This window comes from Dreissena polymorpha, chromosome 6 (assembly GCF_020536995.1).
Source record: "Dreissena polymorpha isolate Duluth1 chromosome 6, UMN_Dpol_1.0, whole genome shotgun sequence".
In the NCBI taxonomy this organism is placed as follows: domain Eukaryota; kingdom Metazoa; phylum Mollusca; class Bivalvia; order Myida; family Dreissenidae; genus Dreissena; species Dreissena polymorpha.
This window is the reverse complement of record NC_068360.1, coordinates 63,546,671-63,559,786: the sequence shown is the minus strand read 5'-3', so window position 1 is coordinate 63,559,786 and position 13,116 is coordinate 63,546,671. Positions and strand designations below refer to the sequence as shown.

The following is a 13,116-nucleotide window of genomic DNA, read 5'->3' as shown; positions in this document are numbered from 1 at the left end:
CCTGTACTAGGTATCCATAGTGACATGATTTCACTAGGTATCCATGGTTACATGATTGCAGTTAGTATCCATAGTTACATGGCTGCACAAGTTACACATAGTTACATGACTGCACTAGGTAATCATAGGTACATGACTGCACTAGTTACACATAGTTACATGACTGCACTAGGTAATCATAGGTACATGGCTGCACTAGTTACACATAGTAACATGACTGCACTAGGTAATCATAGGTACATGGCTGCACTAGTTACACTTAGTAACATGACTGCACTAGGTAATCTTTTAATCATAGTGACACGACTGCACTTGGTAATCATACCGGTAGTTACATGACTGCACGAATTAGCCATAGTTACATGACTGCACTAGGTTATCATAGTTACATGAATTGACTAGGTATATGTGGTTACATAACTGCTCTAGGCATCAATGGCTACATAATATCATGATTTGAATAGGCATCCATCATGATTTGAATAGGCATCCATAATAACATAAGTGCTCCAGGTATCCATGGTAACATGATCACACAATGTATCCATGTATGTACGATTGCACTAGGTATCCATGATAAGTTTTACATAAGGTCATCTTGGTAAAATAATTTCAATAAGTAACCATGGTAGGTTCTGCATTTGGCAACAATGGTAAAATAACGGCCCTCTGTGATTGTTTTGCACAAGGTTACTTTCAGACCATAATTCATTACTTTCCATGGTTACGTGACTGCACTGGGTAATCATGACAACACTTACAGTGTGATGAGCTGCTGTAGCAAGTAAAGAGCATGTATGTGCACGTCCTGACTGAAGCTGGCCAGTAGCGACCTCTCACTGGTTGGGCGGCTCATCTGTAAGCAGGAAACATAGTGAATGGTAAAATACTGCGATATAGAAAATAGTACATGTGTGGGTTTATTTTATTTTAAACACATTTAGTTAAGCTTGAGTGCATATTGAAACGCTATTGAGTTTGTTTCCCTATTATGATGAGTACAAGTCTTTGGGAAGATCTTAAGAAGGCTCGACAGTGGGGATCAAACCCACGACCTCCTGGTCGCTATCTGGAAACAATATCCATTAAGCAACAGCGATTCCTGGCTTTCAGTCATCAGTTAACTAATGTTGTATTTGTCTGTAAGGACAGGCAGACCAACATATTACTGATATAATAGGGTCCCGGAACAATAAGGATAGGCTTATAAATTGTATCTTACTAAGGTTTTATGTTATTTAGTATATAACCCCATTTTGTTTTTGATATTCCATAGTACTGTTAAATTCATCTTAACTATATAGTGCACAATTAATAACAACACTGACTTTAGATATAAGGAAAGTAACTAGAACACTTACAACAAACTTGGATATCTGTAGTAAAAGTGTAATACCTACCAACATATTAGTGTTGACAGACAGGCAGTGGAATATGATGTTCAAGATGTCATCAGCTGGCACTCTTGCAACAGCATTGAAGTCCTCTCTACAATGAATGGGGCTTAACTAAATGAATACATGTAATGAACATTTTTATTGAAAGTCATTTGTATTAAAATTCTGATAAAGAAAATTAAAAGAATATTTGGTCCCTTTAATTTTATTTTATATTTATAGTTGGCCTGTAAGAAATATTCTAAACCTTATTTCCACACATATACATATTGATAAGAAATTATAATAAACTAAAACAATATGATATCTTATATTTTTAAGTGTCTTAAATTGAATGATAAGCATAACTCAACGATCTCCTTCTATTCCTGAACCTCTTTTCAATTTGGATACTGACAATTTTAATGAAAATACTAGGACCTACTCACCATTTCTGTGTTGGATATTTTGGCACCTTTCCATTCAATGAAATAAGAATGCAGCTTATTAGCTTTTCATCCGTACCTTAGTAAAGCTTGCATACACTTGGTGAGGGAACACCACCTTTTGAAAAGGGCCACAACTCTGTCATTGTGACTGAAATCAATGGGAGGTAATCCTGCAAGTGGTTTCCCGGTGCAACTGCTTCCTGAGCCTGCAGAATATAGTCACAATTAAAGCCAGCAAAAAACTTTTTTGCTATATTTAAATTTTAAAGGCTGCATTTCCAACCCTAAGATACAAATAAGCAGTTAACAGCATAACACCTGAACAGACTGCAAGATATTGGCTGGCTGTTCTGGTTGTATGCTGGTTGCATATAGCCATTTACACTTTGCGTCTGAGTGGAAAAACCATTAAGGAGTTGTACATTCATGGATACAAATAAGCAGGTGCTTACAGCCAATGGCCCCTATGATTTATGTTTGGCCAGTATATTTTCTGAGAACATTATAGGAAGTATTAAAAGAATGAGTGTGGGAAACCATGGCCCAACAGTAAATTAATTTCCCAGTACAGGTATGATGTAAAATTAACAAATTAACCTGAGCTATGACTGACAATGATGAAACCCACACAATCTGCTTTGAAACAAATGTACAGCTTTGCAAATAAGTGATGTATTCATGGCTTTTTTCTCGTTTTGGGGTAAGGGCCTTGCCTTCCATTTTGGGGAAAAAACTACAAAACTAAATAAGTGGAAAATTGCTTTATTTAAAATAAATTATATTAGGGGAATGGGCCTTTTTCTTAGGGGAAGTGGCCTTTGTTCTCAAAGTATGAAATTCAAGGTAACCAATAAGTTCTTTTGAGAGTTTAATGTTATACAATAACCTTTCATTTTGTGTTGACACTACTGAGCATATGTTGTAAAACCTTTACCTCAAAGATATAAGCCATATGATTCATAAGCAAGACAGTCTTATGAAGGGTAGCAGTTACCATAACAACGGTGCTAGGTCATTTCAAAATCCTCAAATGTGCCTGAAGTAAAAGTCCAGATATTTTCATGACAGACAACTCATAGACTGACAGACTTATTGGATAAGTAATTCCTTTCCACCTTCCCTTCATGTGGATATAAAAGAGGTATAATCAGCGATTCATTATTTGACTTTTCCTTATGTGACAAAAAAATTAAATTCTGAAAAAAAAGGCTGTTACGGTACGCATTTTGCATCTTCAAATAAAAGTAAAAAAATTCCATCAATATTAATATCAAAATAATATCAATATACAAACTTTGCAGTAAATTAGTCACCCGCATTTTGAAATTGTATTACTTATTAAGACATTGGACCCACTCGATGACCTACCCATATCCACATCACTGTACATGCAACTGAGTGTCTCATGTAAACTGGCCAACACCCCCTCTGCTAGTTCTGACCAGGCCTCTGTGTGTTTAATCCCAAGGTTTCCACCAGAACCACAGCTTGCCAGCAATGCAAAACACTCATAGAGTTCCTTAAGCAAAAAAAAAAACTACTGAACAGTACTTCAATTTATTTGGCCAAAATTTTACTGCACAGGAAATATACATTTCAGTATAACCGTAAAAGATCACTTTTCAGTGCCAAAAATCACTGTATGACTATCTTAAAAATAAACAAAATTATGCACTCTTTTAAGATCATTCTTTTGTAAAATATTTAATGTTGCAAACAAATACACACTGAGTCAGAAAAACAAAATTAAAACTTTCAATAAATAAAATGGTTTACAATTATGACATTAAAGGTTTAAAATGCTCAAAACCAAACTTATGAGAGTATTGCATTGATTAATAAACACAATTCAAACATACTAAGCATCTACCAGAACTTTTGTGCATACTAGTCCTACCTCATAATTCTTTCCATTGGCTAATTTTTGCTCCACTAGGGTTTGAAGCTTTGCTTTGAACGGCCCCACTGGCCCAGGGTACTTCCTGATACACATGCTCACACATGTCAGGGCAGCTGACAGGCACTACAGATAAAATAGCCTTGTTGTGGGAAAACTGGGCTTTATGCATGTGCGTAGTGTTATCCCAGATTACCCTGTGCAGTCTGCACAGGCTAATTAGGGACAACACTTTCCGCCTAGACTGGATTTTCGTTTAGAAGATACATCCGTAAAACAAACAAATCCATGAAAGGGGAAAGTGTTGTCCCTGATGAGCCTGTACAAGCTGCATATGCTAATGTGGGACATCAATTTACCCACATGCATTTAGCCCAATATTCATCAAAAGAGTCTCATATAAGAAACACTCAAAAAATGAATATCAGTAGTGACTGCTATCAGGAATTACGTTGTTTGTAAAATCTATCAATTTTTTTTAATTTAATGTCCTTATTTAAATGTTTGTATTTGTTACAGAAGGATTAGTTTACGATTGATAAAACTACACTATTTTATATTAATTAGTGTTTCAAGAGTTAATGAATAAATAATTATACATTTATATGTCAATAAATTGCAAGGAAAATGTCCATAAGCATGCAAATAATGAACTATAAATTGTAACAAACAACGATTATGCATCAAAAACACATGCTATTACAAATCAACTGATAACTTTATATTCTATAGAGGACAAAAAAAACAAAGGCTTATTATAGATCTGATTTCTATTGGCTGATATTGTTTGTTTGAAGAGAACATCAATTTTTTGCACATAGTAATCTTTTTATATTAAGCTTTTTTCTGTATGAATTTGCGTTATGAGACATTTTATCGACGGGAAACGGTGTAGTTGTTAAAATCATGCAGGAGCTTCAAATGTAATATTTCCCGTCTACTGCCGTATCCATGAGGCTAGGAAAAACAGCGTTACTGGTTTTGCGTGGGTTTTTTTCTTAGGAAGGAATTTCCCCCCCAAAATAGGGAAAAAAAAAATTTTTGCATGGGGGTAGCCACTGATATTTAGCGGTACAAATGCAGATAAATGTCACAAGGTGTTGCCATAGACAAATAAGCCCTTCCCCTGGCAGCCAAGTTTTTCAACTACCGTAACGGAAACCATTTTTGAACTTGGCAGGGATATGATTGGTACAAATGTTTTTAATATGTTTCATTTTTATTGGGCAAAAAATGTTAACTTCAAGAGTGTTCAGTTTTTCTTTAATTTTACCTTATGACCTATATTTGACATCACATGACCCAGTTTTAAACTTGGACAAGATTTCATTGAGAGAGATGTTCTGATAAAATTTCATGAAATGTGGGCAATAAGTGGTAACAAGGTTAATATGGACAACAGGCGACAGACGACACGCAACAAACAAAAGGTGATCACAAAAGCTCAAAATGAACATGCTTTGCTAAATATGCACAAAATGCATAGTCTCTTACTCACCCCAGGTTCACAGGTCAGCAACAAGGGCAGCAACTGTGGGATGAATGTGCTGGTTACCTCCCTTGAGACATCAGAGAAGCTGTCTGAATGGTCGATTACCTGTGACAGCAACTTACAACAAGCTTGGTGCACTGGCGGGGGGCAGTGACTCTGTAAATGTGAACCACAACACACTCTGTATTGGCGATGCGTTTTTACAGTGGTCAATTTTAGAACATTTGAAAATGGGTCTTATGTTAAATGTGTCCAGCAAAGCTCCATTCCAGCAGGCGCCTGCAAGCATTCTAGCCTGTTAATGAGACAACAAAACCTTGCCTGCTGACCTGACTGCCCAAATGCTGGTCTAAAGCTACCCTGGCAACATATAGCATTTTTGTATAATGCAGCTCATATATGCAGATGGATAACATTTTGTGTTCTAAAGTTATAATTCTAGACTGCTAGTTTTGATGACTGTCTTTAACATAAATCAGACTGTTTCTGCAGCAATTAACTAATTATGAATACTACAGACAGCCAAAATTGACACTACAATAATACTAAACAATAGTTGGAAATCTTCAAATGGCAGTTTCACTTCTTATACAAATATTTTTCTTTAATCTCATGTTCTAAGCCTAGCAATTGTACACAAACCCCAGATATTTCAAAAGAGTCATTCAGTGGTTCTTATTATTATTCAATTTAATATGTCTTGTCATTATATAACAATATTTTAACAATCTTTCTTGTTTTCCCTAAGGGCTCTTTAAGATTTCATCAAGGATATAAATTAGCATGAGCCCACAAGCAATGCCCTACAAAATGTGTTCTGGAAGGGCTTTTTTCATTGATTTGTGTAAAGGGCCTGGTCTTACATTTTGGGAAAAAAGTTATCGACAAAACTGAATAAGGGAAATAAATTTCTCACAATAAGCTTGAAATTTGTGGAAAATTGCATCATTTTAAAGAAATTATAGGAGGGGAAGGGGCCTTTCTCTTGGGAAAGGGGACTTTATATATTAAGCCTTTGCTAAAGAAGGAAAAAAGCACTGGTTCTGGGCTTGTACATTTTTAAGAAAACTTCTATGTATTCTTTTTAAAAAGTACATTAAGAATAAGTCTGGGCTACTCAGTTCAAATTGTAAGTTTAGATCCCTTTAATTGACTGTATCACAATCCTGTTCAACTTCTATCTATTTTACCTGTAAAATATTAAGTAGCAACTTCAGCCAAGTAACAGCATTCTTTTGGAATATAGCTGTAGAGCTCTGTTTTACTAGCACACCGAGCAGTATCAAACCCTCATATCTGAAGAAACATAGAATCACAACACATTCAGATAATTGGATCACTCGATCATTCTACATTTTGTAAAGTAAGTTCAATGAATACATTATACATTAAGTTCATGTAGTTGAACAATAATGCAAGATCAAGCCGAATTAATATTCGTTGGGCTAACCCACTACCAGCCTTGAGTAAAGGGCTAGTGCTTTTGATTTTGTGCTTGTGGCTATGTAGACACTGGCCTGCATGAGCTAGTATTATGGTTTTTTCGCTTTTTGATTTATTTTCGGAAAAATATTTGTTTAACAGTAATTAATATTTATGATCCATGTTTATAAAGTACATTTATAACAACTCTAGTCTACCTAAGACAGGGTTTTCAAAATCTCCATTTTTATAAAGGTATTTACAACTTGTCTGTTAATCAATCATAAAGTGAGTTAAAAACATTATACATGTATATTAAGTTCAAGCAGTTGTTATATAGGCCATATCTAACCTAATTAATATTCTTTGGGCTAACCCACTACCAGCCTCAAGTCCAGGGCTATAGTGCTTTTGATTGTGTGCTTGTGGCTTTGTAGACACAGGCCTTAATTAAAGCGAGATTATACGATTTTTTGTCAAATATTTATTTATTTATATAAAATGTGTAAACAACTATTAAACACATATTTCAATATAAATGAAAATTAAAGTTAAGACGAGCATGTTTCAAAAAATGCAAAACAAGCCAGATATTTAATTCTGAAATCCAAAATGTCTGTACAGTCGAATTCGCCAGCATGTAAATCATGCATGTACGATGTGAATCTAAATTTAGTTTAACGGTTCATTTTAAATTCCTGCAACGATATCTATTCATATGACACACCAATACTAACTTAAAAGACGAATGATTCGGTTATTGTAGGAAAATATGTACGAAATATCTTCGTCACAATTGGCTCGGGGCGCTAATTTGTCTTTGCTGCATTTTATGAAATTGGTCTTCAATGTATAATTTTTCTTGGCTATTTTGTGTTATTGTAACCTATTTTATCAATATATTTCAATTTTACACATATAAAAAGTCGTATAATCTCGCTTTAACTAGTATTATTGTTTTTTGTTTGTTTTTGTTGTTGTTGTTTTGTTTGTTTTTCAAAAAAAAAATTGTATAATTGTAAATAATATGCATTATCCATGTTTAGAAAGTACATTTACAACAACTCTAGTCTACCTAAGACAGGTTTTGCAAAATCTCATTAAAAAAAAAATGTATTTACCTGTATTTAATGTCTGTCAATCAATCATAAAAACAGATCCAATTTTCACTTGTTCTTTAATGCTTTGATTTTGCCTCCCAGGATAGATATTCATATCATCCATGCCGACATGTAAAAACAAGAGGCCCATGAGGGCCTGAATAGCTCTACTGGCTGGAATCAATAGGGCTCAAGCCCTTGATAGTATGAACAATCTGAGTAGGTTTTAAATAAACAGAACCAAAATGGGAAATTTATCGCATAAACAAGAAGAAACGTAAAATTTAAACTTCAAATGGCTCCTTTTCAACAATAGGTTGGACAAATTTTCTTTACTCTCAATGGGGTTCTGGCCCTTGATGATATAAAACATCCAGTGAAGTTTCGAAAGGATAGAACTTTATATGTAAACAAACAAGTAATGTGTTTGTCGGGAACACTATGTCCCCTTCTGCATGGCTTTTTTTTCCCTTTGACCTTGAAGGATGACCTTGACCTTTCACCACTCAAAATGTGCAGCTCCATGAGATACACATGCATGCCAAATATGAAGTTGCTATCTTCAATATTGCAAAAGTTATGGCAAAATGTTAAAGATTTTCATTTTTTTCTCAAATTCAAGGGGAGATAATTCTGGACTTAATACTCCGATATTGCTCATTTTCAATAGGGTTTGACTCATCATTCAGATAAAGACACTGTGCAAGTTGGAAAATGATTGGATGAAAACTGAGGACTTTATTGCGTAAACAAGCCTTATTTCACAATTTTCTCAAATTCAAGGGGAGATAATTCTGGACTTTTTAATCTGATGTAACCTATTTTCAATAGGGTTTGAGTCCTCATTAATATAAATACACTGCACAAGTTTGAAAAGAATCGGATGAGAACTGTGGACTTTATCGGATAAACAAGCCTTATTTCACAATTTTCACAAATTCAAGGGAAGATAATTCTGGTGTTTTTACTCTGATGTAACCCATTTTCAACAGGGTTCGAGTTCTCATTAATATAAAGACACTGAGCAAGTTTGAAAAGAATCGGATGAAAACTGTGGACTTAATCGGATAAACAAGCCTTATTTCACAGTTTTCTCAATTCAAGGGGAGATAATTCTGGAGTTTTTACTCTGATGTAACCCATTTTCAATAGGGTTGGAGTCCTCATTAATATAAAGACACTGAGCAAGTTTAAAAAGAATCGGATGAAAACTGTGGACTTCATCGGATAAACAAGAGAAAGTCTAACACACACACACAGACAGACAGACAGACAGACACCATGCCATCCCATAAGCTCTTCTGGCCTATGGCCAGTAGAGCTAAAAAATGACACTTGATTACTGGTAAAACAATATAATTCAGTTGATTACTCTTTGTATAACTAAGAGCTAGAAACTAGTGCACTTAACAAGCTCATGGATTATTATTTGCTATGTTAAAGCCTGAATTGACTAAGTATTTAATTTTGAAAACATTGAGACAGGAAATCTTCACCATAATTATTCCCATGAAAAGAAGTCATGAGTCTGTTGAGTACAGAAAACATTCTGCTTCGTTGCCAAAACTACAGCAATGTCCAACAAATCAAATGAAATGCACCAAAATGCCCAAGTGCACAAGTTCCCATGCTGGTAAAGTGCCAACATTTCTTGTCAAGTAACATGCAACCTAAGATTAACATTTTTTTTCTTTTTATCCCCACGGTTTTTGAAAAGCGTGGGGATATTGTGGTTATCTCCGCTATCCGTCCGTCTGTCCGTCCTGGCCACTATCTCCTCCTACACTATAAGAATTTTTTAAACTTACACACATGGTAGCTATGAGCATATGTGCGACCCTACACTATTTGGAATTTTGATCTGACCCCTGGGACAAAAGTTATGGGGGTTGGGGTGAGGCCAGGTCAGAGATTTTCACTCATTTTTTTATTTTATGTACTTTAACATTGGCCATAACTTTTGCAATATTGAAGATAGCAACTTCATATTTGGCATGCATGTGTATCTCATGGAGCTAAACATTTTGAGTGGTGAAAGGTCATGGTCATCCTTCAAGGTCAAAGGTAAAAAAAACAACAAATCCAAGGGAAGTCATAAGCTTTAAAGTGAGGTAATTTATGAACCTGCCAAATAAATCAAAGCGGCGCAGTAGGGGACAATGTGTTTCTGACAAACGCATCTCTTGTTTAATGTTATTTTACATTAACTTTTTCATTTTTACACTGATTTACTTCTTATTGATACTGAACATCTCTTATGACAATACGGTCTATCTCAACTATGCATGGCCCCATTATCATCCCTGGGGCGCCCCCTGGGTCAAACATGCGGCGTGGGGATATGAGTCGGCCTCTGCCGCGCCATTTCTAGTTTAAGGCCATATTCTGGTAATGTAAACAACAAAAATTGAAATATGGAGATAAGTTCATGTGTTGGTGTCTGTGAGGTGCTATGTGTAATATACTGTCTTTCTGGTTGGATTCACTTGTCAATATTTTGTTACAGTCAGTATAGATGACAACAGTTTCTTTCACTAATACTGTATCAGGGTTCCCTCTGGGTTTTAAAAAGTTGTCGCCACTTACTTTCGCCAAATTAAACATGTTGTCGCCACCCTGGGGCTACATTTGGGCAATGGAGATCATATTATAAAACCAACAAAAACTGAGCATTTTACAGTATGTTAAATGAATTGATTTAATAACAGTATTATTAATAATAACAACACATTAATAGTGTTAATTTAATAAAGGCACATTCAATCAGTTGTAAGTCTTGTTGACTGACACCTTCTTAGCAGCCTGAATATGTTGCCACAGTTTGGGTGCTTCAGCAGCTTTCTGGTAATCTGAAAATACAAAAAGGAAATATAATATTAATAAACTAGTAATACTAATAATAATCTATTAATGTGTAGTAGATCTATATAAATAATATTAATGTGTGCTAGAATACTGCATAGAGCCCATAGCACAACAGTCAAATATAATAAGCATTTGTGTATATCAAATGTCAAATTTATTTTCATGTGCTTAACTATGTTCATCTTTTTTTACACAGTACATCTGGAAGTGAATGGATTGATATAAAGAGTTCACACAGCATAGATTGTGTGTTGGAAATCATATTGAAGGAAAGGATATTCTGATTAACAACTGTCTTTGTTTGTTAGCTGGTGAAAGTTAGCGGGGGACCGCTTGCATTTTTGAATGAGTCTCAACATAATCAGAATCTTATGTTCACTTTCTAAAAGTCGTTTTACACTCTGAACTTGCCATTTTGACGAGTAAAACAGAAATATCATGTCATTTTTAAATAGAACCAATACGTGTAAAATGTTTAATTATTTTCTATAATTACACCGATTTGTCAAAAAACAATCGATACTTGCCTTTTTGATTGTCATGGTTGTCAACGTAACGATCTTGAATCGGTTACGAACACTGTGACAAACTCTTCACATTTAAGCGCAAAGTCGGTATATTTCAATGTTACCTTATCTCTGAAGCAATAAAACTCATGCCGACCAATTAAGATAACTTGTAACAACACCCCAGATTATCGTAATTATTACCATTGCATGCCACTTTCCTTCAGTCGCATGCTCCATTTATTTCAGGAGTGTCGCTTACATCATGGAAATCGATTGCATAACGGCTGCCGTAAAGCGGCTGGTAAACAGAGCGTCTTATGTCATTTGAAAGAAATATTAAGCAGAAAAAAATGGGGATTTTCGAAAAATCGCCATTTGCGAAAATTTGTCGCCAGAATATTTATTTTGTCGCCATTGGCGCCAATGGCAATCGACAGCGGGAACCCTGTGTATTCAATATAGGACTTTTAAAGCCCAAAATGTGGTTTGGGCTTTAACACAAGTCTGTTTGTCTGCCTCACTGCTTCTCACTGACTCGTGATGGGTAAAAACTGGTAAGAAGTAATACTGATGAAGATGAAAATCTGCAACTCAAGAAAAACCCAAATCCTACCACTTTCAATGTCCAGTACACAATGAAAATCATATTTACAAAATAGAGTGAAAAATTAACTGGCTGAACAGGTTTTTAAATCAATCAACTGTGGTAATTGATCACAATGGTCAACAGATCAAGCTGATATTATGAGCTGGTATTAAGTCAGTCAACTGTGTCAGCTGGTCATAGTGGTCAAAGGTTGATAATTAACTTCTCTGATAGAATTATTAGAAAATCTATAGACTATGTGGTTACATATCAGGGCCCTCAATCTATCAAAGTCCCCCACCTGAATAGTATACTTTTTTCCCCTTTTTGGGGGAAAAATCCCCCCTGATTTAAAAAATAAAAATAAAAAAAGACGAAAACAAGAAGTGTCTCATGATTTTTATATCTTAATTCTATTTCGATTTAATCTTGTCAAGCATACTTTATTATGAAAAAAGAAATGAATATAGTGCAAATATGTACAAATGTAATAATGAGAGAGCAAGTAAAAAATCCCCCAAAAAGGGAAACGCCGCGAAAATTCCCCCTCATGAGGGTAGCGACCCGCTTCCCCTAAAATGGATTGAGGGCCCTGCATATGCACCACATAAAAATCTGACAGCTGCAAAAACCTATTTTCTGACCCCCAACCCTACCCTTTGAATGTGGAGCATAAAAAGTGTGCTTGGTTGCAAATACAAATTAAAAACCTACCTCTGTTTGGAGTTGTTTAGACACTGGTGAATGTAGCCAACAATGTCGTTACTGCCCTCGTCATCCTAAATTTAAAATAAATTATGATACGTACAGACTTCAGATTTCCGAGTAGTTAGAATAAAATTAAGTCTTTTTCCATTAAATTACTAGTCCCTTACTAAACATCTTTAACAGGCATAAAAATAATGCGACATTTGTTGCGAGTCGAACAGGATTAAAATTCATTTATAAGGAAACAGATCGTTGTTTAAACCACTAAAAGTATAACCATATCCGAATTACTGTTCCAAATTTTAGTTTGAAACTGGAATGCAGAAATCATCATATTTACCCTTTTCAGAAGCAGTTTGTTCGTCTCAATTACTTTGACAAAAGACTGTAATTGTAAGTCTCCGGATCTCTGAACAGCATACTTTTGGAAACTGTTGTTCAGTAACTTCTCTATCATGCTTTCCATGGGCGCAGCCATATTTTAAAATATGAATACTCTCCCTTGAACAGGTTACATTATACTAATTTTGTACAACGAACAATCTAGTCAAAATCGAGTTAAGTGGAAGCCGACAAATAAGAGAACTTGATAAAATATTTCATCGGTGACATTGACATATGTTTATATATATTTACAGGCCGAAATATAAATATAGTTACAATATTGATGATAAAAGCTATGTGATTAATCACATATTAAGCATACTCGCCT

General features: G+C 35.0%; 1 protein-coding gene across 3 annotated transcripts in view; it reads right to left on the bottom strand.

Moving 5' to 3' along the window:
* Positions 1-12,905, bottom strand: part of LOC127833659 (proline-, glutamic acid- and leucine-rich protein 1-like) — a 105,277-nt gene extending 92,372 nt beyond the window's left edge. For all 3 annotated transcript variants that reach the window (XR_008027532.1, XM_052359060.1, XM_052359059.1), the window contains exons 1-9: positions 12,745-12,905; positions 12,411-12,475; positions 6,405-6,510; positions 5,221-5,370; positions 3,723-3,848; positions 3,194-3,344; positions 1,902-2,031; positions 1,401-1,488; positions 762-856 (exon numbers count right to left, since the gene is read on the bottom strand). Coding sequence is in view for 2 of the 3 variants with exons in the window: in XM_052359060.1 (XP_052215020.1) it covers positions 762-856; positions 1,401-1,488; positions 1,902-2,031; positions 3,194-3,344; positions 3,723-3,848; positions 5,221-5,370; positions 6,405-6,510; positions 12,411-12,475; positions 12,745-12,882 (1,049 nt within the window). In the remaining variant the exon portion in view is untranslated. The remainder of the gene's footprint in view (positions 1-761; positions 857-1,400; positions 1,489-1,901; positions 2,032-3,193; positions 3,345-3,722; positions 3,849-5,220; positions 5,371-6,404; positions 6,511-12,410; positions 12,476-12,744) is intronic.
* Between the last annotated feature and the right edge of the window lie 211 nt (positions 12,906-13,116).